Source organism: Pezoporus flaviventris, unplaced genomic scaffold (genome assembly GCF_033815535.1).
Source record: "Pezoporus flaviventris isolate CSIRO_AGI_PZ_B2104156 unplaced genomic scaffold, CSIRO_AGI_Pfla_v1 ptg000046l, whole genome shotgun sequence".
Classification (NCBI taxonomy): domain Eukaryota; kingdom Metazoa; phylum Chordata; class Aves; order Psittaciformes; family Psittacidae; genus Pezoporus; species Pezoporus flaviventris.
The window spans coordinates 1,829,299-1,856,431 of record NW_026892594.1 but is presented as its reverse complement, the minus strand read 5'-3'; the positions used below and the strand labels follow the sequence as shown (position 1 = coordinate 1,856,431).

The 27,133-nt window shown below is 44.5% G+C and overlaps 1 protein-coding gene across 2 annotated transcripts in view; it reads left to right on the top strand.

The window, feature by feature from the left end:
* Positions 1 to 27,133, top strand: part of EXOC4 (exocyst complex component 4) — a 394,793-nt gene that overhangs the window by 183,809 nt on the left and 183,851 nt on the right. For both annotated transcript variants that reach the window (XM_061467959.1, XM_061467960.1), the window contains exon 10: positions 6,023 to 6,119. In XM_061467959.1, the coding sequence (XP_061323943.1) occupies positions 6,023 to 6,119 (97 nt within the window). The remainder of the gene's footprint in view (positions 1 to 6,022; positions 6,120 to 27,133) is intronic.

Sequence of the window (27,133 nt, the reverse complement as noted above, 5' to 3'; positions counted from 1 at the left end):
TGGTTTGGAAAGGACCTTAAGATCATCCAGTTCCCATGACATAGGCAGCGACAGCTGGCACTAGACCATGTCACCCAAGGCTCTGTCCAATGTCCTTCAAGGAACATTGGACATCTTGCCTCCCTCCCTTACTCTTCATCAAGAGAGTGAGCAGTGTGTGATTCCTCTTCAGACACATGGAAGAGTAATAACTTCCGTATAAATCTTGGACCTTTGTGGAGAAAATTGTTTAAGCTAATAGAAACACTGTTACTGTCTCTGTTTGTAGCTTGGTATCATCAGCAAGTTTTCTGAGGGTGCTCGATCCCACACCATCTTTGTCACCAATAAAGATGTTGAACAGGATCAGTTCCAACACCAGCCCCTGGGAGACACCACTCACACCTCACTGATCTCCATGTGGACATCAGGCCATTGACCACAACTCTTGAGCATCCATCCAGTACCTTATCCACTGAGTGTTCCATCCATCAAATCCAAGTCATTCCAGTTTAGAGTCAAGGATGTGTTGCACAACAGTGTCAAAGGCCTTGCACAACTCCAGGTAGATGATATCGCTCGCTCTTCCTGTATCCACCAACTCTGTAGCCCCATCATATGAGGCCACTCTATTTATTAGGGTTGATTTGCCCTTAATAAAGCCATGTTGGTTGTCACCAATCACCTCCTTACTGTCCAGATGGCTTAGCATAGTTTCCAGGAGGATCTACTCCATGATTTTGCAGGGCATTGAGGTGAGACTGACCATCCTGTAGTTCCCCCAGTTCTTCCTTTTCTTTCCCTTTTTAAAGATGCGTGTAATGTTGCCCCTTTTCCAGTCAGTGGGAACTTCACCAACTAGAGATCTGATGGATAATGGCTTGGCAACTTCATCCACTGTATCGATGATGTATCTTTAGATTTTTAAAATACCAGGCAGAATGGCAAACTTAAACCCCTCCTAATGTTTGTTCAAACTTTAAATGCATGCAGAGATTCAGGCCTTCTTGGTAGTCTGATGCTTTTTCATCTTGAAGCATGACATTTCAGGCTCCATTTCAGCTGCGTTACTAATGGACCCCTCTCCGACTCCCACTTGCAGTGGTATTCAGGTGGGCACGCTTCATTGCCAGCACAGCGTGAGGATATCATTAACTCCATGACAAATTTCACTTCACCTCCAAGTTTTTTTCTTCTTTGTTTTTTGTCTCATAATTTACTACTTGACAAATTATATCAGGAGGCTGGTGCTCTTTAAGCAGGAACTGCTGCAAGCATAGTACTTTCTGACAGCTGAGAAAGTTTGGGGTTGTTTTTCCTAGTGCCTATCTAATGTGGATATTAAACTTTCTTGCCTTAAAGCAAAAACCCAACAAACCCTGCAACCCAAATGAGATGTCTGTGCTGTAGCACTGCAGAAGCGATGATGTATACTCGGTCCAGGCTCTTATTGGAGTGCTGTGTACGCTGTGATGTACATCAGTGAGCATGGATGCTTAGTCCTGTACTCAGTTCTTACAGTGAGCTGTTATGGCAGTGAAGTTGAGCACTTAGATGCAGTTGGAAATCTTCACTGGCAATTAGGCTTTGCAGCTCTTTTTCCCTAATGAGGTGGATGGTTTTCTTCTCTTGGAGGCTGCTCATGTGGATGGGGTGTGTGTTCCGGACAGCCCAGCAGTACAGAATTCACATGCTCAGCTCTTGTTTGAGACACTCATGAGAAGGAGGGAAAAGAAAAATCAAACAAACCAAGAGTAATTTATTTCCCACTCTTGATCTGGTGCCTGTTCTCTGTGGAGCTGCCTGGTGTTGGTTTCTTAGGATGAATGATCATTCGCCTCCCTGCAAGAGATGCTCGGAGTAGGAATCGATAAAGATGAAGGGATGTTCATGGTGTGTTTTTATTGAGATGCCTGTTGGCTTTCCAGCACAGGTTATTGTCTGTAGTTGTGATGTTGTATTGAGTGGTCAGTGTAAATGCAGAATTCAGACCTTGATGTAGTCAGGGGGAATCTCTACTAGAAAGAGCTGGGCTGGTTCAGCCTGAAGAAGAGAAGGCTCCTGAAGGGGAAACCTGAGAGCAGCTCCAGTGCCTAAAGGGGCTGCAGGAAAGCTGGAGAGGGGCTTTGGACAAGGGCCTGTAGGGCCAGGCCAAGGGGAATGGCTTTAACCTGCCAGAGGGGAGACTGAGATGAGCTCTTAGGCAGAAGCTCTTCCCTGTGAGGGTGCTGAGGCACTGGCACAGGGTGCCCAGAGAAGCTGTGGCTGCCCCATCCCTGGCAGTGTTCAAGGCCAGGTTGGACACAGGGGCTTGGAGCAAGCTGCTCTAGTGGAAGGTGTCATGCCTGTGGCAGGGGTTGGAACTGGAGGAGCTTTAAGGTCCCTTCAGCCCAAACCATTCTGGGCTTCTATGGTGATTTGCACTTTAATATCCAGTCAAAGGTATCATAAGCTCTCTTCCTCAAGATGCAACTTTTCTCCAGTGGGTACTGTAACAAAACTAATGTGGTCTAAACTGTGGTAAATGGCAGCATTTGGTTTCCTGTACTGTGGCCGGGCATGAATGGAGCTGTGGTGCTGTTAGGCAACATCAGCATAGGGTCCATCAAGGTACGGTGAGAGCTTTGAGAGAGATAAAGAAAAGAGGAGGCTGCTTTCATTAGTTCCAGTGTTGGGTTCTTGTTGGTGTGTATGAGGCATCATGGGATCAACCAGGTTGGAAAAGCCCTTTAAGCTCATCTAGTCCAACCGTTCCCCAGCACTGCCAAGGCCACCACTAACCCATGGCACTGAGACCTCGTCTCCACGCTGTGTGAACACTTGCAGGGACGGTGACTGCAGCCCTGCCCTGGGCAGCCTGTTCCAATGCCTGAGCACCCTTTCCATCTGGAATAAGATTTACATCTCTGGGTATTTTTCAAGGTAAAATATTTAAATACACACAAAATTCTGTTTCCTCATAGATTACACCTACGTGCAGAGCATTCCTTTTTATGAATGGAAAGCTAAGAGCAGAGAAGATGTAAAAGCATCTTTTTGTTTCAGTGCCAGTGTTCAGTTCTTCTCAAATCTATCATCATATGGCCAAGCAGATAAGACAGATTGTTTTATTCCTTCCTGCGGAGCTCGTCCCAGTCAATAATATTGATTAGTGCAGGGTGACTTGATGTAACAAGAATAACACCCTGTTCTTAATTCCAGCCTGTATTTCCTAGTTCATGCCTCAATAGCTCATGCTCGGATGGATTCTGCAATAAGGCAGTTAAGACACAGACCCCACTGGAAGTTGCAGCTTTGACATGAATCAGAGCAATGAAGAATTTTCTTTTCCTCGATTTTGCTCCTCTTTTTTTTTCCATGACTGAACTGTCCCATTGTGGAAGTTAACTTTTGAAATGGAATTCCAGAACTTTCTTAAGAGCTGCCTGTTTCTAAAGACAATCACTAAAACTGTACGTGCTGTGTCCTGAGCTGCTGCTTTCTGCTTCATGAGTCCTTATGTTAGTGTAGGATCAAGAAGCTTCATGTTCTAATGTTTGTTTGGTGTTCTAATGGTGGTGGTTGAGAGCTGAGTTAGCTTGTGGGAATACTGTGGCTGTCGATCATAGAATGATAGAATCCCAGGTTGGAATGGACCTCAAGGATCATATGGTCCAACCTTTCTGGGCAAAGCATGACCTAGAGTAGATGTCCCTGTCCAGCTGAATCTTAGCAGTGTCCAACATTGGGAGAATCCACCACTTTTCTGGGGACATTATTCCAGTGACTGATTGTTCTCATGGTGAAAAATCCTCCCCTTGTGTGCAGTTGGAATCTCCCTGGAGTAACTTGTGCCCTTGTCAAAAGGGAGTTTCCATCTTCTTTGTAGCCACCCTTTAAATACTGGAACATGGTGATGCGATCTTCCTGAGCCTTCTCTTCTCCAGGCTGAACAGTCCCAGCAATCTTAGCCTTTCCTCACACGGCTTCCCAGTCATCTTTGCGGCCCTTCTCTGGACCCTCTCCAGCCTGTCTTCATCTTTCAAAAGACCAAAACTGAACCTAGTGTTCCAGCTGTAGAATACTGACTTCAGTATTCCAGATGTGCACATTTTGTGAGGATTTCCCAATCCACGAGGAATTTAGTACTGTCCCTTTCAATGGGGCAGCAGTAAAAGTATTCAGCAGCATCTTAGAATCTACACCAGTGATGAGAACTCTTGTGCCGAACACTCCTTACCTGGAGGGACCATTTGGGGTATGGAAGAACCAGTGCTGCTCCTTGGATACTGCTGTGAAGTTGCTAACAGGAGGATGGTCAACGAAATCAAGTCCTCAAAGAGCTTTATTTGTAGGTTGGTTGCAGTTAATGACTTAAAGAAGCTTGGATTCACTTGCTCATCAGTTGTGTTCTTCCTCTTGCACCTTCCAATCCGGAGACATTCTTCTATGCATTTCAAGGCAGACAGATGTCAGGGTCAACAAAATCACTCATCTGTTGGTGGTGTTTTGATTTCAAGCACTTTGTCATTTTCCTGTCTATGAAGCTATCACAGTAATGTGATTAGGTTCTGTATTTATTAGTATTCAGTCATTAAGTAGAGTTCACATGCAAAATGTAAAGGAATGAATAGACTATTCGGGATATACAGACTTTGCCTAAGTTCATGCTTGGGGGTCATTGGGTTTTTTAGTCCCAAACTGGAGTAGGCAGGTTTAGTTGTGAGATGATAGCAGCAAGCAGACCTGTGCTTAGTAACAAAGGAGCATCACCAAAATATGAGGGATTTTCTGCTGTATTGCCGCCACTTTCAGGATGAGATTGTTTTCTTCTGCTGTCTTGTGTGGGGGGCACCTGTTTTCCTAAAGAAGTTTCCTTCTGGAAGGGTAACAAGTGGACTTCATTGCTATCAGGAAATAAAGGGGTTTGAGGAAACGGAGGTTTTTCTCTCTCAGTATCCTAATTTACAGTATTTTGGTGTTAGGAGCTGCCTGTGGAAGTAACTGTGGTTTTGGGGCAGTGATGTGAAGATGGGGGTTTTCATCACAGTCCTGCAGTCTGGGCCTCAGGTGTCCACATAATGCTCTCTGAGCTTGTGTTTTACTACCAAGGAGCATGCCAGACTCAACCAGTTCATTGTTCCTCTTTGTACCCAGCTGGAACTTGGGCAACAGAGAGTTCTGCTAGGGAAGTACAGGACTTAGTGTAGGACATGGACTCCTGAGAAGATCCAGTGGTGTTCTATATAAGAAAGAAGTTAAAATGTCATGTCGCTATTAATCAAAACCCAGCTACCTTCCAGTAGATTGAATGGTGGCATCATCGGTCAGAGGTGCAGGAGCTTTCCACACAGCAAGATGGAAGCAGCAATGCATTGCTGCTGTTCAAACCCTTTCTAAGCACTGTGGGCCTCAAAATAGATATTACCCATGCTTCCCAGACTTTGGGTGTTTATTACACAAGATAAAAGCCCTTGTGCTTTAGAGAAAGGATGATTTAAGTGTATGCTCATGTGCTGTGGGTTCGATTTGGGGCTGTTCCACTTGAAACTTCAGGCTGGAGGTCCCCAGTGTGAGGTAACATTTTGAAGAACCATGACTTCTGAAGAACGATAAGGTTCAAGTGTCTTAATGGTACCTGGGCATCTCTCATCTGTGTGATTGATGGGCGTTGTGTTAGCACCTCCAGTCCAGTATGTTGGACTTCAGCCCCTTTCATGTGGTGTGGCTGGGAGACTCTTCTGCAGTTGAAACTCAGTCCTGTGCTATAGAAGACCTGAACTTCCCAGTCTTTCTGCAATACTGTCACTAACTTTGGCAAGAGGAGCCCAAAATACTGTATAAGTACTGTCTGCATTGTTGCTATTGCATTAGGAGTACTTCCTCTGAGCTGCACAAGGAGAGAAGGAGCGTACCTTTGCCTTAATTACAGATCTTTCACCAGGAGTGAAGCATTTAATGCATGTTTAATTATCACTTACTAAATGCTTAATTATGGCTTACCCTCTAAAAAATCAAGGGATGTTCAGATCTGTTAGACAACTTGTTCCATGTTATTTTCCAGGAGGACCGGATGATAACTTAATTGAAGGTGGCGGATCCAAGTTTGTCTGCAAACCCGGAGCCAGGAACATTACGATCATCTTCCATCCCCTCCTCAGGTAAGACAGACTTTCTACTTGTTTCTACAGGTGCAAATAAGTAGAATTAATCTTTGTTCTTTATGGGCATGTTGCCACTTCTGAGATGACATGGGCTTGCTGTAGAGTTGTTGATGTGCACATCTATAAGGTAATCATCCCTCATTGAGCTTGTTGTCGAGGCTCTTTAATCTTCCTCAGTAGTATACACCAAGTAGGAATGCTTGATGGGGTGACCCATTGCTGACTGTCCATTATAGAATCATAGAATGGGGTGGGTTGGAAGGGACCTTAAAGCTCACCCAGTTCCAACCCCTGCCATGGGCAGGGACACCTTCCACTAGGGCAGGTTGCTCCAAGCCCCTGTGTCCAACCTGGCCTTGAACACTGCCAGGGATGGGGCATTCTGCCTATTAAAAAGTCAGAAGGATACTTTAAGAACTGCAAGGTAGGTTCATTCTTTGATAAACCCACTATGGTCTGTGGACTGCAAATTCAGTGCCTGATTTCAAGTGCCCTGCCAATTGCTGATATCTTCAGAGCTCATCAGGTACTACTGGAACTTTAAACCAGAGCAAGCCTATGATAAGCCTCTTCTCACAGAGTCACTCACCTTTGATACGTTCATTTTGCTCTTTTTACTTTGCAATTTACCAGTTCAGCTTCTTAGTCTTGCCTGAATTAAATAATATGATGTTTTTCCTCAGTTCATGTCAATCTTCCACCTCTGCTTTTGCCTTGTAGGGTTTTCCTTTATCATCAGACATGTCCTTTCCTATTCAGCGCTAGCATGAGAGCATCCTTTAGAGCATTTCCCTCCTTGGCTCTGTCTGTATTACTCACTGTCGTGAGTCACTTAGGCAGGAGGGCATGTCTCTCAATGCTAAAACCCAAGCAATAATAAAATAGTAATAAAAAGTAATTGGAATCTGATCCCCAGAGGAAGGAATGTCCTGACTGACGTCTCAGTAACTGAGACCTGTGGTCATGTATGACTTTTTAGAACTTAAAAATGCAGACACAAAATGCATAAATTCCTTTGAATTAGAATTTCTGATGTCAGGACATGAGATACTGGAATCGTCTTGAGAATAGCTGCTTTTGTGAGGACACACTCCAACTTTCCTTGATAGAAGGACATTGTACCTTCGCCATTAATTCCTAGGTGCCCATAATGAAATGAATGATTTCATCACCACGTTTTGTTTTAAACTCTCTTTTGTACCAAAGAAACGTGCTAAAAAATAAATCATCTGCAGCACAATTTATAGTTTTCAGCCATTTTACCATGAGAAAAGGTGGACAGTGGTTAAGATGCTCTTCAAGATATGACCACTGAGATACGGGCTTCAATCCCGTAATCTTTAATGAATTTAGAGGCTTCTTTCAAGCACCGAGGGGGGTGATGATGCTCTTATTTCTATTGATGAGATACATGACATTGATTTGGAAACTGGTGGAAATACTTCTTTCTTTCTCTTTGCCTTCCTGCTTAATTCCCCCCCCCCCCCCCCTTTTCTTGCCATCCGAATCACACAGGAGTGCTCTGCTTTAAACAGCACTTCTCACAAGCACTTCACTTTCATTACCAGCTTGCAAGATGGGCGGTAGAAATAATTGGCCTCATAAAAAATAATTGCTTCAAGATGAAGGTATCTGCTTACAACATATTTTTCATGCCAACCATCTGCAGCATCTTCACTTCCTTGCACTGAGTAGTTCATCAATAACTGCATGAGGGGGAGGAAAAGACTCTGTGACCCAGCTTATCCTTTTCTCACTGCAGAATGAGGTGAGTTTGGGGGTAGGTGAAGACTGTAGAAACTCCTTTAAGGGGATTTACCTGCTTGAGTGATCAACAGAGTAAATAATATGAGTCCTTGCTTTATTAGATTTAACTTGTGATCATGCTTTGGCATGTGGGTCATGCTTGGGATCATGGAATCATAGGATCATAGAACAGTTAGGTTTGGAAAGGACCTTAAGATCATTGAGTTCCAATCCCCCTGCCATGGACAGGGACACCTCACACTAAACCATCTCACCCAAAGCTCTGTCCAAGCTGGCCTTGAGCACTGCCAGGGATGGAGCATTCACAACCTGCCTGGGCAACCCATTCCAGTGCCTCACCAGCCTTACAGTAAAGAACTTCTTCCTTAGATCCAGTCTAAACTTCCCCTGTTTAAGTTTTAACCCGTTACCCCTTGTCCTGTCACTACAGTCCCTAATGAAGAGTCCCTCCCCAGCATCCCTATAGGACCCCTTCAGATACTGGAAGGCTGCTATGAGGTCTAAATGCAGTGTACCTGGCATGACCGTAGGACTGGATTTCTTCTGCTGATAGTAATTCCCTAGAGGGAATTCTCTTCCGGATGGGAGTCAATAGCCATGACCTGTCCTACCATCCTTACCCATTGGCTCCTGTTAAATTTGGCTCTGTGATGCTGGCTGTGCTGGTAAAATGATGAATATGGAGGATTTGCATAAAATATTGATGTTTGCAATAAATTCTAGCACATAATCTTCTCTGTGAGTTCTTATGTGTTGCACTCCTTGTTGGTTAGATCTTTGTCCCCCTTTCCTAGACATCATTGTTTAACCATCAAGCTCTCGAGCAGGTAATTGCAGCAGAGTGTGAAGTTTTCACTTAACTTCATCTTCCATTTGTTGTTGTGGTTCCTTATGGCCTGCCTCAGTCATCTTTCTTCCATGTCGCTTGTACAGGCTTCAAATGAATCTGTTTTGAATTCAAATTGATCAGTATTTTATTTAGAAGTTGGGGTTTTTTTCCTTATCTTTATCAAATTCACATAAATATGTTGACTGAACTTTCAGCTGTGTATGGCTGAGCTGATTTTATTAGGAAGCTGAATTCTTCTCCAAGTGTTAAGCTAACTGGATCACTGGAAAACCAGACGTTGGCATGATGCTTTAAAGCCTGAACATCACATTAAGTGATGTCTTTAAAATGTAATTCAGCACAATAATGTTAGGTGGAGAGCTGTAACCAGAGCATTCATATTCATCATATTCATGTTCATCAGTCTGAATGTCTACCTTTTGTAATACCAATATGAAAAATGTCGTTGTCCATCACATCAGAGTTGCACAATCACAGCATTCAACTGCTTATAATAGTCTTCTTTGGATTGTTTCTTATTTACAAGCTGAGGTTGAGCATGACTCCACATCCTTTTGAAGAACAAAAGATCTGGAACATCAGGGTTTCAGAGGGCTGTGAATTAACCCCCATATCTCCAAAGTTTCTTTAGAGAAACTCTTCACTGACCACCATGGAGAGTCCAAGGGCAGATACATACGAGTGGTTTTCGACGTCTTCCTTCCCTCAGACTCATTTAGAGCAAGGAGCCAGAGTCGGGAAGCGAGATGTGTTGTCGTTCGGGATGCAAGTCCCTGATTTCCACTAGGACAACCGAGACTCACCAAGCCCCAGCTTAATTACCAAGGCTTAATGACACTAGCACACACGTGCTAAATGACTAGTGAGGTTCTGGAAGACAAGTGGGTATTCTAGCGGAGATGATTCCTGGGAATAGGTTTTACTAACTACATAAGCAAGCTAATTGCACTTCCAAATTGAAGAGGGATACACCTCTGATTCCCCTTAATTACATTTGGCGGGAGGTGTCCAAGTATAAAAGTTACCAAAAGAGTCCGGTTGCTTTCTTCATCCTTCACTGCCAACCCGCATCTGCTTGGATCGTGGACGCGCTGGTGTTACTGGCGTGTGGACTGACATCTCACGTCGGAGGAAGGGAACAGGCAGGATCAATGTGGAACCCTTACGCTGTGCATAGCGAACAGCCTGAGTGATGTCTGGTGTAACATTTGTTTGGTGGGGATTTTCTTTCTCTTTTTAATGTGTATTTGTTTCAGCTGGCATTTGAAAGGCACTTGGCTCTTCAGGGTAATAATCATTTTACATATGCTTTATAGAGTCTGTTTATTATCAGACAATTGAAGAACAGATGTCTCCAGTCTTGAGCCTGGAGGGGGAGGGACAGGAGGGGCTGGGGTAGAGGGGATGAGGGCATTTGGAATCGTGAAAGCACCACTGATGCTAACTCAGTTGAACGTTGTTTGGATGTTGGGTATTAAGGCCGCGAGGGTATCCATTTATTAATATCAGCCACACTTCATTAAGATCAAGCAGCAATTAAAAGGGCTGTAGGATGGAGGAGAAAGCCAAATGTTCATTGATTCGGAAGAAGCAGTTGCTTCTAAGCAAGCTTGTGTCCTTGTGAAGGAGTGGACTGGGGAGCCTATAAATTGACTTGGCAGCCTTTGCCTCTCTGTCTAGTGGGCTTGTGTATCTTGGGGGATCTCCCCCTTCACCAGATGGGGTGAACTGCAGAGTGTGAGTGGTGTTCTAATCGCTGCCTTTGATTTCAAAGTCTGGGGAGTGAGGAGGTGAAAAGCAAAGTGTGGATGTATTAAAGTCCAAAAAAAGAAGGGGGAAGAAGGCAAGGCAGAATTACTGCTTTGACTTTGCTAATGTTGTTTGGGATGTAGGGACTGAAGTTTAATGCTCTGACGTGTGCATGGTCCAAAGCATTGCAGAGTTAGCTACTTCTTGGTATTTTGGATTGATGAGAGTGGGGGTTGGAAGAGCAGGTAATGATTTGACATTTGAATTCAACAATTAAATGATGATGTTAATTTGTACTGGTCTCCATCGTTTGAAGCAGTAGGCTTTTTGCTTGATAGCATTTGAGGAATTTCCTGTGTCTTCCAGTTATGTTAATGCTGATAAAAGAGTGATTGCTCTTTCAATAAATAAAATAAATGCTTTGGGGAATAATCAAGGCTAGTAATTTACTTCTGCTGCCTGTTGATATCAGCATGTTCCTCACTGACTGGTGGCAATGAGCTCTGAACCACTGAAGGTCACATTTCAGGCTCTGCTTGTACCCTGTCACTGGGAGGGAGATGCACAACATATAGAATATGTATGTACATGCAGGGACGTATGTATTAGCAGTGATGTTTTAGCTTTCCATGCTTTGGGAATAATCATGTCTGTTTAATCCAGAATATACCAAGGTGCTGTATGTAGAATTTAAACCCTCTGTTGATTTTGAAGGTGTTGGGAGGGGATGGCAAAGTTGTCATCGGTTCCTATGAGGCATCTTGAGTCCTTTGGTTTTTGTGAGCATCAGGTGCTGCTGCATCTGAGCAGTGTCTGGGATTGCAGAGCTGGGATTGATATAAAACTAGGTATATAACTAAGAACCCAGTTATATATATCAGTACTTCACTGATAATCCCTTTTATTAATATATTTGTCCAGCTATAATAATGAACAACTAATTTGATTTTAACATATGCTGTAATATCTTGTAGCTGTGTACTATAAAATCAGTATTTCATAATATGAGGAATGTGTTATTTGGGAAGCAAAAGGAGTGTGAAAATTAAATTACTTTATTAGTTACATTTAGTATGTTTAGACTATGTTAAATGATACCATGTATGCTAAGAAAAGTGGTATTTCATCAGTCTAAGGGGTATAGATTATTGATGAAGTAGATGAAAAACGTCGAATGGTCCTAGAGCACAGATAGTGCTACATAATGAGAGCTGATGTCTTTAGCTTTTCAAAATCAAAATACTTGATTTTAGAGAAATGGATGAACTGACTCAAGCTGAGAGAGGGGAACTTACAGTATTGTCTGCTGAAGTTTCCACTTCAGTTTGAATAAGGTTCAGGGAATGAAAAGTCTGAGACGTTATCTATGCAGGAAAACATCATCTGCAGACTTTAAAGGTCCTGAGCCCTTAAAAATAAAACCCTCCAGATTTTATGAATACAGTTTGAAGGCTGAACTTGAGACATACCCCTGTTCTTAAGAGAGGGGAAGAAACATCATTTACTTAAATCTCACTTCTGCAATACCTTCCCTTTAGAGAGGGAGACTGTGAGGCAGAGAGGGAGAATCCCAGGCTGGTTTGTAGTGGAAGGGTCCTTAGAGCTCCTCCAGTTCCAACCCCTGCCACGGGCAGGGACACCTTCCACTAGAGCAGCTTGCTCCAAGCCCCTGTGTCCAGCCTGGCCTTGAACACTGCCAGGGATGGGGCAGCCACAGCTTCTCTGGGCACCCTGTGCCAGCGCCTCAGCACCCTCACAGAGAAGAGCTTCTGCCTTAGATCTAACCTAAAGATGGTTCAGGCTCTGTGGTGTGGAGAAACAAATGGGGCTCCGCTCAGGAGATCTCGACTCCTGCTTCTCATTAGGGTGCCAGCAGTCACCGTGATGCCTAATAACCCCATCTTGATTTTGGAGTTATTAATACCCATCCCTGAGTGTGACAGATGCTTGATGTGCCTTTTCCTACACTGGCTGTTTACTTCAATTGACCTGAATCGAAATCTCAAAGGAACAATTTGACACCCACCTCCTGAATTCTTTCCTCCTCCCCCTTCCCTGGTTTAATGAGTGTTTAGAAGACGTTGAGTTGACGAGTCCCTTGCTGTTGACATTTAGTGCTTTATATCCGTCAACAGCGGGGATGGATGTTTCTTGCCGGCGAACCCTCACTCTTTTCTCTTTGACAAGCTCTCATAAAGCCTGAATTACAAAGACACAGTGCAGAAAAGCTTCTTGTTGTCACGCTGCTAAGAAAAGGTTTCAGTTCTGAGCGAGGCCATCACAGAAGCGGGGCACGGGGAAGGGGATGGGGAACAGCTTCGCATTTTGTGCCTGGTTTTCTTCTATCCCCCAATGCTTGATGAGAACTGACAGCCTTACTGCGTGTGGCTGATTAAAGATGACAGTTTATCAAAACCTTAAGGTAAGGCAGTTCATTTTCCATGACAGAAAATAAAGCAATCCCTCCCCCCCCCCCCCCCCAAAGAAAAACTCTTTACGGGCCAAGAAAAAAACCCTCCCCTCTTAATATGTGATCCATTGATTTTATATTGTCTGTCAGCAAGCGGGCTTCAGCAGATCAGTCAAGTTTTGAGTTTCCAAACATGCTTCATCCGTATGGAAATTCAACAGCTTGTCACAAACCTCCCATGTCTCCAGCTCCTCCTTTCCTTCGGATGAAATACAACCTGAAGGAGCACAGAGATTTTGACATTGGCAAGAATTTAGGCTGAATAGCTGCAGTGTTAATTCAGTTCCACGGTAATGAATCGCTTCTAAAGCCTACTGTGTTCAGCAAGGCAACCAAGTGGTTTAGCTGGTTTCTTAATCATAGCATGGTTGGGGTTGGAGGGACCTTAAAGCTCATCAGCATCCAACCCCTGCCACGGGCAGGGACACCTTCCACCAAGGCAGGGACACAGCTTCCTCCAAGCCCTGTCCAACCTGGCCTTGAACACTGCCAGGGATGGAGCATTTACCACTTCTTTGGTCACCCTGTGCCAGGGCCTCAGCACCCTCACAATAAAGAACTTCTTCATGGCAAAGAATTTTTGGTGACTCCTTTCAGTAAACTCATGACAGAATCATAGATTCAGAGAACAGTTTGGGTTGGAAGGGACCTTCAAAGCTCATCTAGTCCCTGCAACGAGAAGGGACATCTTCAATTAGATCAGGTCTCTGCAGGAGCAGTAAGAGAGTGGTGTTTTCAAACAGTGAAGAGAATATGTTAATGTTTGCAATAGATAAGGTCAAATAACATTGCTAAATAAATGCAGAACCCTCAAAAATTGTCTGTTTCTTGGGTTCGGGATACCCAAGTTGATCATTTTTAGCCCTGAGCCAGGTAGCTCAGGCTGCAATTGTTCTACATAGGAAGAAAAATTGGAAACCTTCTAGAAATAACACGAAATACAACAAGAAGGGAAAAATATTGTTAAGTGTCAGGTTTGGTTGCCTTCTACATAGGTCTCCAGAGCTCTTGAAAGAAAGCCATCATTCTGCTGCCTTTGGAGGATGGTGATTGCCAGCCATGGAGAGCCGTGGTCTGGTGGGAGGTCAGGGAGTGGAGAGTTCACAGCACAGAAAAACTGCTACATGGAGGAGGAAAATTGAAGTTCTCTAATACAGGGAGGAAATAAAACCTCCCTCTTTTGCTACAGGTCCTCAGCCTAGACTCGTTCTTCATTTCATTTGGCAGGGCTCTGCCGTTTCTCGCTGCAATCCATTCCTCACTGTGAAAGTCATCCCTCTTGATACACACCCTGTAATTGGTTTTAATGGAAACGGGTCTTACAATGTACTGTGACAATCAGGCTGGGCCTACACGCATGGAAATTGTTAATCTGAACTGAAAGGCAATTGGTGTTAAAGATAATAGACGTGAATTAATTGCAAGGAATCTCTAGATTGCTGGTTGTTATCTCTTCTTAACATTGGTATTTAGTTCATTCTTCTTTGTGTGGTTCCTAAATTACTGTTTCATCTCCTTCGCAGGCAGTATTGTTTGTAGTTCATCATGATACTTTGAGTATTTTGGGAGTATTTTCAGCTTCCCATTCATAGAATCATGGAATGGTTTGGGTTGGAAAGGACCTTAACGCTCCTTCAGTTCCAACCCCTGCCACAGGCAGGGACACCTTCCACTAGAGCAGCTTGCTCCAAGCCCCTGTGTCCAACCTGGCCTTGAGCACTGCCAGGGATGGGGCAGCCACAGCTTCTCTGGGCACCCTGTGCCAGCACCTCAGCAGCCTCACAGGGAAGAGCTTCTGCCTTGTCTCCAACCTGAACTTCCCCTGTTTCAGTCTGAACCCATCACGCCTTGTGCTATCACTCCAGTCCCTGATGAAGAGCCCCTCTCCAGCATCCTTGTAGCCCCCTTCATATACTGGAAGCTGCTCTGAGGTCTCCACCGGCTCACTGGGGTATCATCCAGGTCAATCTTGCTTCTCTGGGAGAGGTGCCAAACTTGCCACCTACATGATCTGCTGATGGTAAAGTTCATTCAGCCTCCACTCGTCTGCCTTTTTCCTCCACAATCCCTGCTGCTGACATGTGTCCAGTCACACCAGAGGCACATCCCTGGCCGTGTTCAAGGCCAGGATGGACAGAGCCTTGGGTGACACGATCTAGTGCGAAGTGTCCCTGCCCATGGCAGGGGGTTGGAACTGGATGATCTTGAAGTCCTTTCCGGCCCTAACTCTTCTCTGATTCTTTGTATGATTCTATGCAAAATGCCCATTTTCTGCTGTCAGATGGGAGGAAATCTGCCACGTACCTTCCTCAAGAGCCTCCTAAAGAAAATGTTTGGCACCTCTTCCATATTAAAACAACAAATAGAAGTTGTCAAGAACTGGGAGCTATTGCTTAAGTAAGCAGAATGGGTACTTATTATCAGGGTTGGGTACGCCCAGGCCAATAGTTAAATGTGTTTTTTTCTGGTTAGTTTAATGAAAGGCAGCAATGGGTTTAATTGCTGGTTGTCATTTGTATATGCAGTATTGGAGTTATTCTGATAATGTGTTGTAATTACCTACCATCAAGCATTTTACCACATTCGAAATGCAATCATGGAAGTAATGTACCTAAGTTCTTTGAATCGAAGGCAAGAGTAGAGAGAGGACAATATCATATTTAAATGTCAATCAAATCAGTCAGGTAAAGGAAATGAACTGTGGGCGGTGTCTTTCCTCCATAAATACTTCCTATGCCCTTCAACCATCCCAAAAGCAATAAGGAACATGCCTGGAGGGCTGATAAATAAAAGCTATTTGAGCTCCCTGCACATATACCTGCTTTAAAAAGTATTGCCCATCCTGCATAAAGTGCTCTCCAGAAACGCTCTTTGTGTTCAAACCCAAAGGAGTTACTATTCATGTTGGCTTTGCTGTAGTGGGAGACAAAGGCTCTGTCCTGGGTTCAGCAGTAGCAGTCATTTTTCCCCTTCTTGGTAGCTGGTGCAGTGCAGTGTTTTGACTTTCGGCCTGGGAACAGAGCTGATAGCGATGTTTTGGTTTGGCCAAGGACTTTGTGAGCCTCATGCTCTGCCAGGGAGGAGGGGAAGCCGGGAGGAAGCAGAGACAGGACACCTGACCCAAACTGAGGTCTTTGATGGCCCAAAGAGCTATTCCATACCACAGCACGTCATGCCCAGGATGTAACTGGGAGTTAGCCGGAAGGGCTGGGAGACTGCGGGGTTGGAGGAGGTATGGGTCGGTGCTTGGTCGGGCTGAGGGGGGCGAGTTATCGGTCGGCTGGTGGTGAGGTGTTGTATTCTCTTCCCTTGTTATTTCCTTTATCATTGTTATCATTGATGGTAGCAGTAGTGATTTGTGTTATACCTTAGTTACTAAACTGTTCTTATCTCAACCCGTGGGAGTTGCATTCTTTTGATTCTCCTCTCTGTCCCTCCGGGAGCAGGGGGAGGGCAAGAAAGGGGGGGAAGTGAGCGAACGAATTACCTGACTGGGTTTAAACCACGACAGTTCTTTTTGGTGCCCAACGTGGGGCTCGAAGGGTTGAGATAACGACAGATCTGTCCGGATTAATAGTCACTCATCACAATGCTCATTTATTGGCTCTCAGAGTTGTTCTTGTTGATCTCACAGCTTCAGAATGTTGTAACTTACTTAGAGCCGGTATTTGCTGTGTTAGTGTTTATCAAGTGTGGGGCCTGGGCTAAGGTTCTTGTCTCACTGTGCTTTATGGCAATGGCTTGTAATACGGGTGGGCTCCAGCAGCAGGGCGGGACGGACGTGGCCGTGGACTTGTACCTGGCCGTCCGGCTGCTCCTCACCGTCCTGGCCCTCACCCTACTCTCCATCTTCGTGAGGCGGCGGGGAGCCGAGGGGGAGCGGCCCCGGGAGCCGGCGGCTGCTGAAGCGGCCCGGGAGAGCGGCCCCGGGGACCAAGCGGCGGCGGGAGCGGGGCCGGAGGCCGCCAGGGGACGGCTGCCGGTGGAGGAGGCCGGGGCGGTCGAGGAGCGGAAGGAGGCGTCTGCCGAGCAAAGGGAGAAGGCGGCGGAGGAGCCGGGCCCCGCGACGGCCGAGAGCATTCCCCGGACCCAACGTGGGGCTCGAACCCACGACCCTGAATGCTCCTGGTTCTGAGTGAGAGATGACAGTGCTAAATGGTAGATGGGGCAAAGGTGTTTAGAAAGGCAGAGGTTTCAATTTGCGTTGGCTTTATCCACGCTCACAAATGAATCAGCAGATGCAAATGAAGCAGGGGAGGCTGATCTGCCAAATTTGTATGCTCACTTGCTTCAGTCCTGTGCTTAGTCTGGCAAAGAAAGGAAGAGGGAGGGAGAAGGAAGCCTGAAATCTAATGAACAGAATTGTGGCTTATGATGACCTTTGCCTACTGTTACAATTCTGATGTAAAACAACCAAATTCCTGAAGATGTTTAATCAGCAAAGTTGAATTTTGATGCAATCATGTGCCACAGTCCTGTTACTGCTGCAGAAAGTCGTTATAATTCATAGCAATGTTCTAGATTCATAAGGATTAACAGCAGTGAACTGCCACCTGGTCACATTCTTTCCATCCTTGGTGTTGCAGAGCCTGATAGAAGAGAGAAGGAAGGTGTGCTCCCAGCCCAGAACCCCCCCCTGTGCTGGGCTGCACCCCCAGAGCGTGAGCAGCAGCTCAGGGAGGGGATCCTGCCCCTCTGCTGTGCTCTGGGGAGACCCCCCCTGCAGTCCTGATCCAGCTCTGGGGCAGCAGCACAAGAGGGACGTGGAGCTGTTGGAGCGAGTGCAGAGGAGGCCGTGGAGATGCTGCGAGGGCTGGAGCAGCTCTGCTCTGGAGCCAGGCTGAGAGAGCTGGGCTGGGTCAGCCTGGAGAAGAGAAGGCTCCTGAAGGGGAGACCTGAGAGCAGCTCCAGTGCCTAAAGGGGCTGCAGGAAAGCTGGAGAGGGGCTTGGGACAAGGGCCTGTAGGGACAGGCCAAGGGGAATGGCTTTAACCTGCCAGAGGGGAGACTGAGATGAGCTCTTAGGCAGAAGCTCTTCCCTGTGAGGGTGCTGAGGCGCTGGCACAGGGTGCCCAGAGAAGCTGTGGCTGCCCCATCCCTGGCAGTGTTCAAGGCCAGGTTGGACACAGGGGCTTGGAGCAAGCTGCTCTATCTGAAAAGGCCCCTGCTCATTGCAGGGGTGTTAGAATAGACCTTGCAAGGTCCCTTGCATCCCAAACCGTTCTCTAGTTCCATGGCAAGTAGCCTGCATTGGTAAGTCAAACTACACCCATTCAGATACGAAATTTATTTGGGTAACTGAGCATCAGACAAAAGGTGAATTAAAGCATCATGTCTATATGCTCTATTTTTAGCCTAGATTTTTGATTCAGAGGTTTAAATTGATTGCATTTTGTCCTGCTTCAGAGAAGTGTATGTACATCAGTAGCCTTACGATGGGACTCATAGTACTGCAGACCCTTTAAAGTCATGACCCAGAATTTCTCCTAGCCCACACCATTTAATTTAACAAATGTTCTTCTAATTTACCATGTTACCTGAAAAGAAAGATGAAAAGAGCTGTGTTGTGACAGTGGTGACATTTTCATTCTTCCAAAAAGTAGATGAAATAAAGCCTTTCTTACCATTCTTTTCTCTTCCTGAAGCTCAGGTAGATGTTGTCAGAGACTTGTCTTACGTTTCAGGTGCCTTGCCAGATTTTAAAGGCAATTTCAAACATGTTGTTTTCCTCTCCTTTTCATACAGCATCAAACTGGGATAACTGGAGCTGACAGCAGATTTTCATAGCTTTTAATAGGCGTAAATCTCTCTCTGGATGGAATTAACATCAGACCCGAAGAGCCTGGCTGGGATAGAAGAGTGTGTCAGTGTTGCTAAAGGGTGTTTGCTAAGACTTCCCTGTGTTTGGTGGCAGGTCCCAGCAGCTCAACACAGGAAAAAGTCAGTTGTCAGAAGTCATTAGTGGTTGTCACTTCACAGACCTTCACACTGGGGTTCTGCCTTTGGAATTTCAGTGGAATGATGGCTTTTGGCTTCTTCTGCAAGGAAGGAGAGCAGGTGGATGTTGTATAGAACTGCTGGGGTTTAACCTATTCATAGCTTTGTAGTGGCTGCAAAGAAATGGTGAATTTAGGAGTTTGAGGTTCAGTTCCATGCTCTGCCAGAACATTTTATGCTTCTAGTGGGTTTCTATACCCAGATCCCAAAGGGTACTTTTGGTGCTTGATTTCAATCCATGATGCTGGCCTTTTGGGAATGGCTAGATCTGGGTGATTTAGGACGTATCAACTTTAGTACATCAGACCTTTTAATTAATTATGTTTCCACATTGTTTCACCTCTCTGTTTTCAGGTAGCCTCCCAACACTGTTACTTTAGTGAAGTGCCATTTTGAATTGCACTGCAGTTGCACTGTCTCTGCTGTTCTTTGTGAAACTAAACAAGTGACTGCTAAATGATTGTGATTTACTTCTGTTTATAAATGAGTGCCCTTTCCATGGGTTTATTCCTTAGTTTCTAATGAGGAACTTCTGGATTGTTAAATGGGGTAATTTGACAAAGAGGAGGCTGATTAAGTAGAAGGTAAATAAGGTAATATCTAGTAGTATAAGGTTTGTCTTGAAGTTGCTCAACCAGCACCATCCAGGAGTCCTTCATCTCTCATCTCCTAGAGCATAAGCATTTGGTCTAGCCTTAAAAGCATCTCCCAGCTATTCCAACACATGCATTTTCCTTACCCCTCCAATTTAGCCACTCCAGCAAGATGCCTTCAAAGCCACATTCACTGGCAAAGGTTTCCTTCTATCCTGGCTTCTTCTGCTCAAAGTCCGCATTGAAGCTATGCTGCATTTGCACTCTAATTCCTTCTCCACCAGGACCTTTGCTGCTCCAGAGTAATCACTGAAGCAGAGGTCTGAGAGGGAGGCTTTAAAATCATGGAATGGTTTGGGTTGGAAAGAACCTTAAGATCATCCAGTCCTAACCCCTGCCACAAGGGCACCTTCCACTAGACCAGAGTTTCCTTTTTCATTGCTTTCTCTATGAGATGGGTTTGGGGAGCCTTATTTAGACCTTTTTTCCCCATATTCTCAGCTACAAAGTGGTGCTGCTCCCTGAGGGTGTTAAAACCGTGGTTCAGAGGAAGTTGTTTTCATCAATTAATACTTTTTTGCACATACTGCTACAGAAATAGAAAGGTTTTGATTTCGTTTATATGCTTTGAATTCCCACATTTGGAACGATCCATTAGTAATGCTTTGGTGTCCTCATTAAATACCTCATTATATGGAGCACTTTTACAGTTTTTGCCAGTTTCTGATGGCTTTTACTGTGCCGAGCATTGCTGGTGGTGACATTTAAACCATATGTTTGAATTCTCCCATCTCGTGTGTCTTGTCATTTGGTTGCTCTTTTTGAGCACTGATTCTGTGATTTTGCAGGATAATTGCACAATAAGAAAGATGGTGGCATTCATTGAGAGATACAGAGCCAGCAGGTATCCCCTCAAGAAGAAGACCTAGAGAACCACAGGAACCAGCTGGGTTTGTGAGTGGCAGAGTGGTTGGGGCATGTTAGTAAGAATCCATTCCTTGGGGCAATTTGGGTTTATAATTGTATGTGCAGTATCCCCCTTTAGAAGCAAAATATAGTGAGGGGGATAAAAGCAAAGCAAAACACGACCATAGAAGTCACCTTAAACTTAGCCTGAAGGTGCTTTTTACACTAAATCTTTTGACGTTTTTGATGTCCATGTCATGACAAAGTTGGGGGATGAATTCCCACCTTGCATGACAAGCCACCCCAGAGAAAGCAGCTGTGTCACAGGCCATTAGTGTTCATCATTACAAAGCGTACTGTGGCTTTTTCCTTTATTCAGCTCCATCGATACTCATCTAGGAGGTGTATAGAGGTAGCCAAGGGGTATAGCAAGAAGTGAAGCTTCAAGCTTTAGGGTTGTCTCTCTTGTGTGACATCTCAAAAACAATGTTAGCCCAAAAATCATTGGGCACGGGGTGTGTGACTTCAGTGTCACTTGGGTTTTAATAGTCAATGTTGGTTTATGGACATAGATGAAGCCTGTGTGCTTCAAGGGAACCTAGTGGGGCAGGAGTTAGGGTTGGCTCACGCATGGGGATGGATACGTTGAGATGGTATCCTCAGGCCTTTGCATTATTGCAGCTTTCCTGTGGTGTCAGCAGAGCCAGTCAGTGTTCATCAGCTGGAAAATCACTGCCTGTCACAACTTACTGTACTTCAGCTGCCATGCTTAGGTTGTTTTTCTTTTGTTTGGCCGTTTGCTGTGTAACAAGTAGGACCACAACATCTAGGCCACAAAGGTGCTGTGCCCTCCTTTCACATATTACTGTCCCTTTTTTGGCGAATTTCCATAGAGGAATTTCTCAGTTGCACTAAGAGTACTATTAAATCTTTGAAACATAATCTAAGAATAACAAGATTCTGTTTATTATAATCAAAGTCACTGCAGTGACTAAATACTGATATAGTCTGGTCTATCTTTTATGAAATCCGGAGCAAGATGAATTAAGAGGATGTGTATTCATGGGTTACTGAGTTTTGTTAGTGTGAGAGTCAAACCAATTGTTTCCTAGGGTCCTCAGAGAGGTTTTTAGAGCACATCCTCAGGCCCCCCAGGAATATGTGAGGTAGAGTTAGAAGATGGAGGTGATTTCAATGAAAGCATCATCCAACAGATTCAGAGCACTGAGGTTCTCCATTCAGTTGCTGCTGCAGAAGTGTAGCAGAAAACCAGAGGAGTTTAGGTCAGAAGGTGTGAATGGGAACAAGAGGCCCTGGAGCAAGGCTTCATAGAAAGATGAGATGAGACATTTGGTTCTCTCTTCCCCTTGAGATGTTACTGATGTTCTTAACTTTACAGATGACAAAGTAGAACACAGCTTAAATTTGTGTCCCGTTTTTAGCCTAGACCTGATCATTGGTGCTTTGGAAGTTTGTCTCCCAGTCCCCATAATTTTCAGTGCCTTGGAGTCTTGCCTGTTGAATCCGTGGTACATCAGCAGGAAAAGCCTCATGGGAATGCGTTATCTCTTAAGAGGATGGGCAAAGTGTTAGTTTAGGATCTGGGCAAGGGCAGTTCCATTTAAATATCCACAACACAAACCTTGTTCACCCTAAGGGGGCAGGTGAGTAGAACTTTGCACCACTGCTTTAATTGAGGTTGGGTCTTATTAGCCAACTTCTTTCTTACTGAACTTATCATCACACCCATGTTCTTTCTCCTCCTGTCTCATAGATGGGGGGCAAGAAGCAGAAGTGATGCACAAGTAGTCAGGAGCACATGTCTGTAGGTATGAGCCTCAGCAAGGGCTTATCAAGGTATTGCTGGACAGTCACATCCTCATCTCATGCAGAAGGACCAAAGCTCAACTGGTAATGAAATCTGCACATTGTCCTTTAGGATATTTATAACTACAGGGAGAAACTTGCTCTTGCTTTGCATGTCAAAGAGGTGGGAATATCTATTCCCACAGCTATTTCCATCCACGGGTAAGTACAGTATGAATGTACTTCTGAATTGCATATAAAAGAGAGAGCACAATCTGATTCTCTGCCTAGTGAAATACATGCCTGCAAGGACATGACCTAATTATCCTGCTTCCCATTTTCCATCTACATGGAGTCTTTCAGCTTTGTGGGTGCTTTATAGAACCACTGATTTTTCTCATTGATCCTAGAATTTCCCTCATTTCAATGTCCACCAAAGAAGGTGATGAAGAGTGTGTGTGCGTGTTGTGATTATGTGATGACATGCAAATAATGTCTCTTAGCTAAAGAGTCCAAGATTCTGATATTGAGAAACCTTATTTGAACCCTTTGGTTAAGCTTAGACTGGGTCAGTCTCAGGATAACGAGTTTCCTTGCTTGTAAGTCTCAAGTGAAACATAGAGATATGACCAGATGACCTTTGAAGGTCCCTTCCAACCTAAACTATTATATGACTCTATAAAATCATAGTGTAGCTTGGGTTGGAAAGGACTTCCAGATCATCCAGTCCCAACCCTCTTCCGTGGGCAGGGACGCATCACACTAAACCATGTCACACAAGACTCCATCCAGCCTGGCCTGGAGCAGCGCCAGGGATGGAGCATTCACAACCTCCTTGGGCAACCCATTCCAGTGCCTCACCACCCTCACAGGAAAGTACTCCTTCCTTATGTCTAACCTGAACTTCCCCTGTTTCAGTTTGAACCCATCACCCCTTGTCCTGTCGCTGCAGTCCCTAGTGAAGAGTCCCTCTCCAACATCCTTGTAGGCCCCCTATGAACTCCCATTTCCCTCAAACTTCTTATTCCTATTTTCCATTCTGTCACTTCCTCTGTTGCCTCAACACCAAGTTGATGCTTGTAGTTCTAGGGCAAATATTAAAGCACTTTGATAAGCCAGTCTGCAAAGGGCTGGACATGATAAACTGAAATGTTAATTGTATGCAAAAGACCTTTGGAAACATGTAGGAATTTGGAGAAGGCTTGAAATTTAATGGACCTAAACACATCTGTGCTGTCTTGAGGTTGGGTGCATTGCATTTACACGTGTTCCTTCGAATCATGAGCATGATCGTGAGTTGATCATGGGTCGAGATGAAGCCCACTCTTCTTGGGCTGTGAATTGCTATTTTTAAGTGCCTCAAAGGATTAATGCAGTAGAATCATGAGAGGAAGTGGGCAGTTGTCATTCATTTTATTACAACATTGAAGTTTCAATGCCCTTGAAAATAGAAACTTGGTTTTGCTTGGTTTTACCATAGCACGGCATGGTGTGTCTGGTTTTAATGGAACCTATGGTCTTCTTTCAAGACCACATTGCAGAGTCGTATATTCAGTGCCAGTTAATCTTTTCATAAGGCATTTAAATGTGTTGAAATGTGTGTGTCTGTGGGAGGGAGGGGACAGAAGAGGAAAAGTAAAAGTCACCATTAAGCTTTTTCATCCCTACTTTAAAGGCAGAAGAACTGACAAAGCTTGTGCTGAGTTCGCAGCTATCCCTTAGACTTCTCTAATTGAAGCATTAAAGTATACAAAAATACTAAATGACCCTATTTACCTATTTATTGGGGTCATTTATTATAAGAATAATCATTTTTATGCTTAAATCAATAGGTTTGAAGTCGTAGATTATTGTGAGGTTGGCCAAGTTTTATTTCTCTTGGCTGCATTTCAGTAGCAAATTCACCTCTAGAAGCATTGCAGCTCCTCCTCTTCAGTGTCAACGCTGGCCCATGGTGACCTGGTGCTGAGACGTGTTTGGTTCCCCCCAACAGAAAACCCTGACCTGACCTTTGAAAACAATCATTACCATTTATAAATGTTACTTTACTGTGTCACGTTGAGAGAAATGGTTGGAGCTGGACAGGAGGGATGCTTCTGGGACAGCATTGCTTCACTCGTTCCTGTAACAACATATTGACAGCACCTCCTTTTTCCCTCCTGAGCTGGCTGTCTTCCTGTCGTCTACCCTTTCACCTTTATTTTGTCTATACTTGCTGGCCTTTGAGGGTTAGCTCTAGCAGATAGCTTTTTATGGTGTTACCCACTGGTTTTGGATGTCAACAGAGATTAAATGTAAGTTTCTGTAGGCTGTGGTTGATTATTGGTATATTTAGGAAGAAGGGGAAGGTTTCTTATCTTTTCAATCCCTGGGTTTTCCGAAGCAGCCAGCTTCTGATGGACGTATCTGGTGGGGCATAGGATGATCTTGTCCATCTGTGAGCAGGACAAGAATGTCCTGCCTCTACCTTGTCTCTAAGCTGAAGTTCTCTTCCAAAGAGAAATAGAGAATAAGAGCCCTCTCTGTACAGCTTTGGCTCAGCAGTGGCACTAAATTTCTCTTCTTGCTACCTCTGCTGAATTTAATTAGGAAGCAAAACTAAGTCTAAAGGGTGGGGTTGTGATTGCTATCTATAAATACATCCCATGAATAAGTGTGAAGAAGGGCAAAGCAATTTGTCCAGCGTTGGTGGAGGAATAAATGAATATAACCTTTCTTTTCCGTCACTTGGTAAGACAAAGTTTGTTGTCTGTCTTTTTTCCTCACAGCTTATCCATACAGCTGATGGCAACACTCTTGGCAAGTGTGTATGAAGTTGTTTGGTTTCAAAATAGAGGGTAGATTTAGATCAGACATTAGGCAGAAGTTCTTCCCTTAGGCAGTGTTCAAGGCCAGGTTGGACACAGGGGCTTGGAGCAACCTGCTCTAGTGGAAGGCGTCCCTGCCCATGGGAGGCGGTTGGAACTTAAGGTCCCTTCCAACCCAAACCAGTCTGTGATTCTAAGAAAACCACTTTAATAATACAAATTTTGACATAGGAGAAAAAGCAACATCATGCTGCTAGCTCTAAAGAGCAGCTCTTCTTAAATGCAGTGGTGGGATGACTGTTTGTGTGGAGGAACCTGTTCTGTTTGTAGGCTTGGGCACTTTAGAGGTCAAAATCAAACTTAGAATGAAAAATGCATTCAGTTGTGTAGTCTAAATACAGTTTATTCCCCAGAGTGGATGGGGAGGAGAAATAGGAATCCTAGTGCCTAGTTCTTGGCAGACCAACGTTTCTTGAAGTAATATTTGCTTTAAAGGAGAATAACTTGTGTAATGTCTTCATGCACAGTACATAAAGCTCTAAATAGTCCATTCCAGTATAAATTTTACCCTGGTGACTTGTATAATGTAAGAGCAGTTAAAGGAGACTTAGTTTTGCTTTGCAGTAAGTCTAATGCAGCAGAAGGACCAAGCATAGGTGTCCTACCTGCTAATACTGTGGCTAATTGCATAATGATTGCTAAGTGTTTTGAGATGGCAGTGGTGGCATCACCGCCTAGTTTTCACCATGCCTGTATTTCCTCCCAGTGTGTAGGACTATCTGAGCCCATCTCTCAAGCAGCCAAGCTTAATGGGCACACTCTAATAACAACTGAAATTAATTTCTTAGCAATGACACCATAATAATTAATACAGCCCTCTTGGGCTGCATGTGATAGAGTTGATCTGTGGAAGCAGAGATATTAAAGTGTCACTGTCCTTCTCCCCATGTGCGAAATGTCATCATCAGTTCAGGGCAGGCTTGCTTTATTACGGCCATATTAAAGTGAATGTGTCGCACATCTTCATCGAGTGCCTATTAACAGCAGTTCCTTGATTTAAGGAATGGCTCCAGTATGCGAATACAAACCATTTCAATGAATGAATTTAGCACTTTAATGCTATTTATTTACTCCTCGCTGTAAAATGTAATAAGATAAATAATGGGTCCCACAGGGGCGTGGGGTATGTTGGTGATCAACATCTCAGCAGGCAGATGAACACAGCTCGAGTTCATAATAATGACCAAAATGTTCAGTGCTCCCTTGGATGCCATTTATATACCTGAATCTAATAAAGAAAGAATTACAGTGCTTAACAACGTGCTTAGCACTGGGAGCTGAATGTAATGAGACCAGCAGTGAGGAAGCAGCTGTGTTAGCTCAGTCTGAAGCATCACACTGGAGGTGTGGACAGCAAGAGCTGTGAGCGCTCCCATGTCCCATCTATGTGGGATTTGCTGGGATAGACTCATGGAATATATTATAGAATATCATATATTCTATAATTAGAATTTATAATTATATAATTAGAATATACTCATAGAATATAGAATATATAGGATGCCTATGCTTCCTTCTATACTGGGTAGCAAAATCCAGTCCAGGGCAAGCTTTCTGCTCTGTGGCTGAAGTATTCTGCTGAAGGCTGTTTTGGGGTTTGGATTTCCTTTCCAAGCACAGTGCAGGAATATGGTCGTTGTGGGTGTACATGAAGGTTGTAGAGCTGGTCAGGACTCAAAATGACAGAATTACACAAGGCTGGCAAGTGATTGATTTCTTGCTTTGTTTTCAAGCAACTTGACTGATTATCCAGGCCTGAAATGTGGTCGGAATACTTTTAGGGGTGGCACAGGGACAGATGATGACTGGGACAGTTGGAGCAACACACAGAAGATGGCTTAGTTAGAGTGTCTGCTTCCTGTTCTGGGATGTTAGGAATTCTGGTGTATTAAGACATTCTTTACTATGAGGGTGCTGAGGCGCTGGCACAGGGTGCCCAGAGAAGCTGTGTCTGCCCCATCCCTGGCAGTGTTCAAAGCCAGGTTGGACACAGGGGCTTGGAGCAAG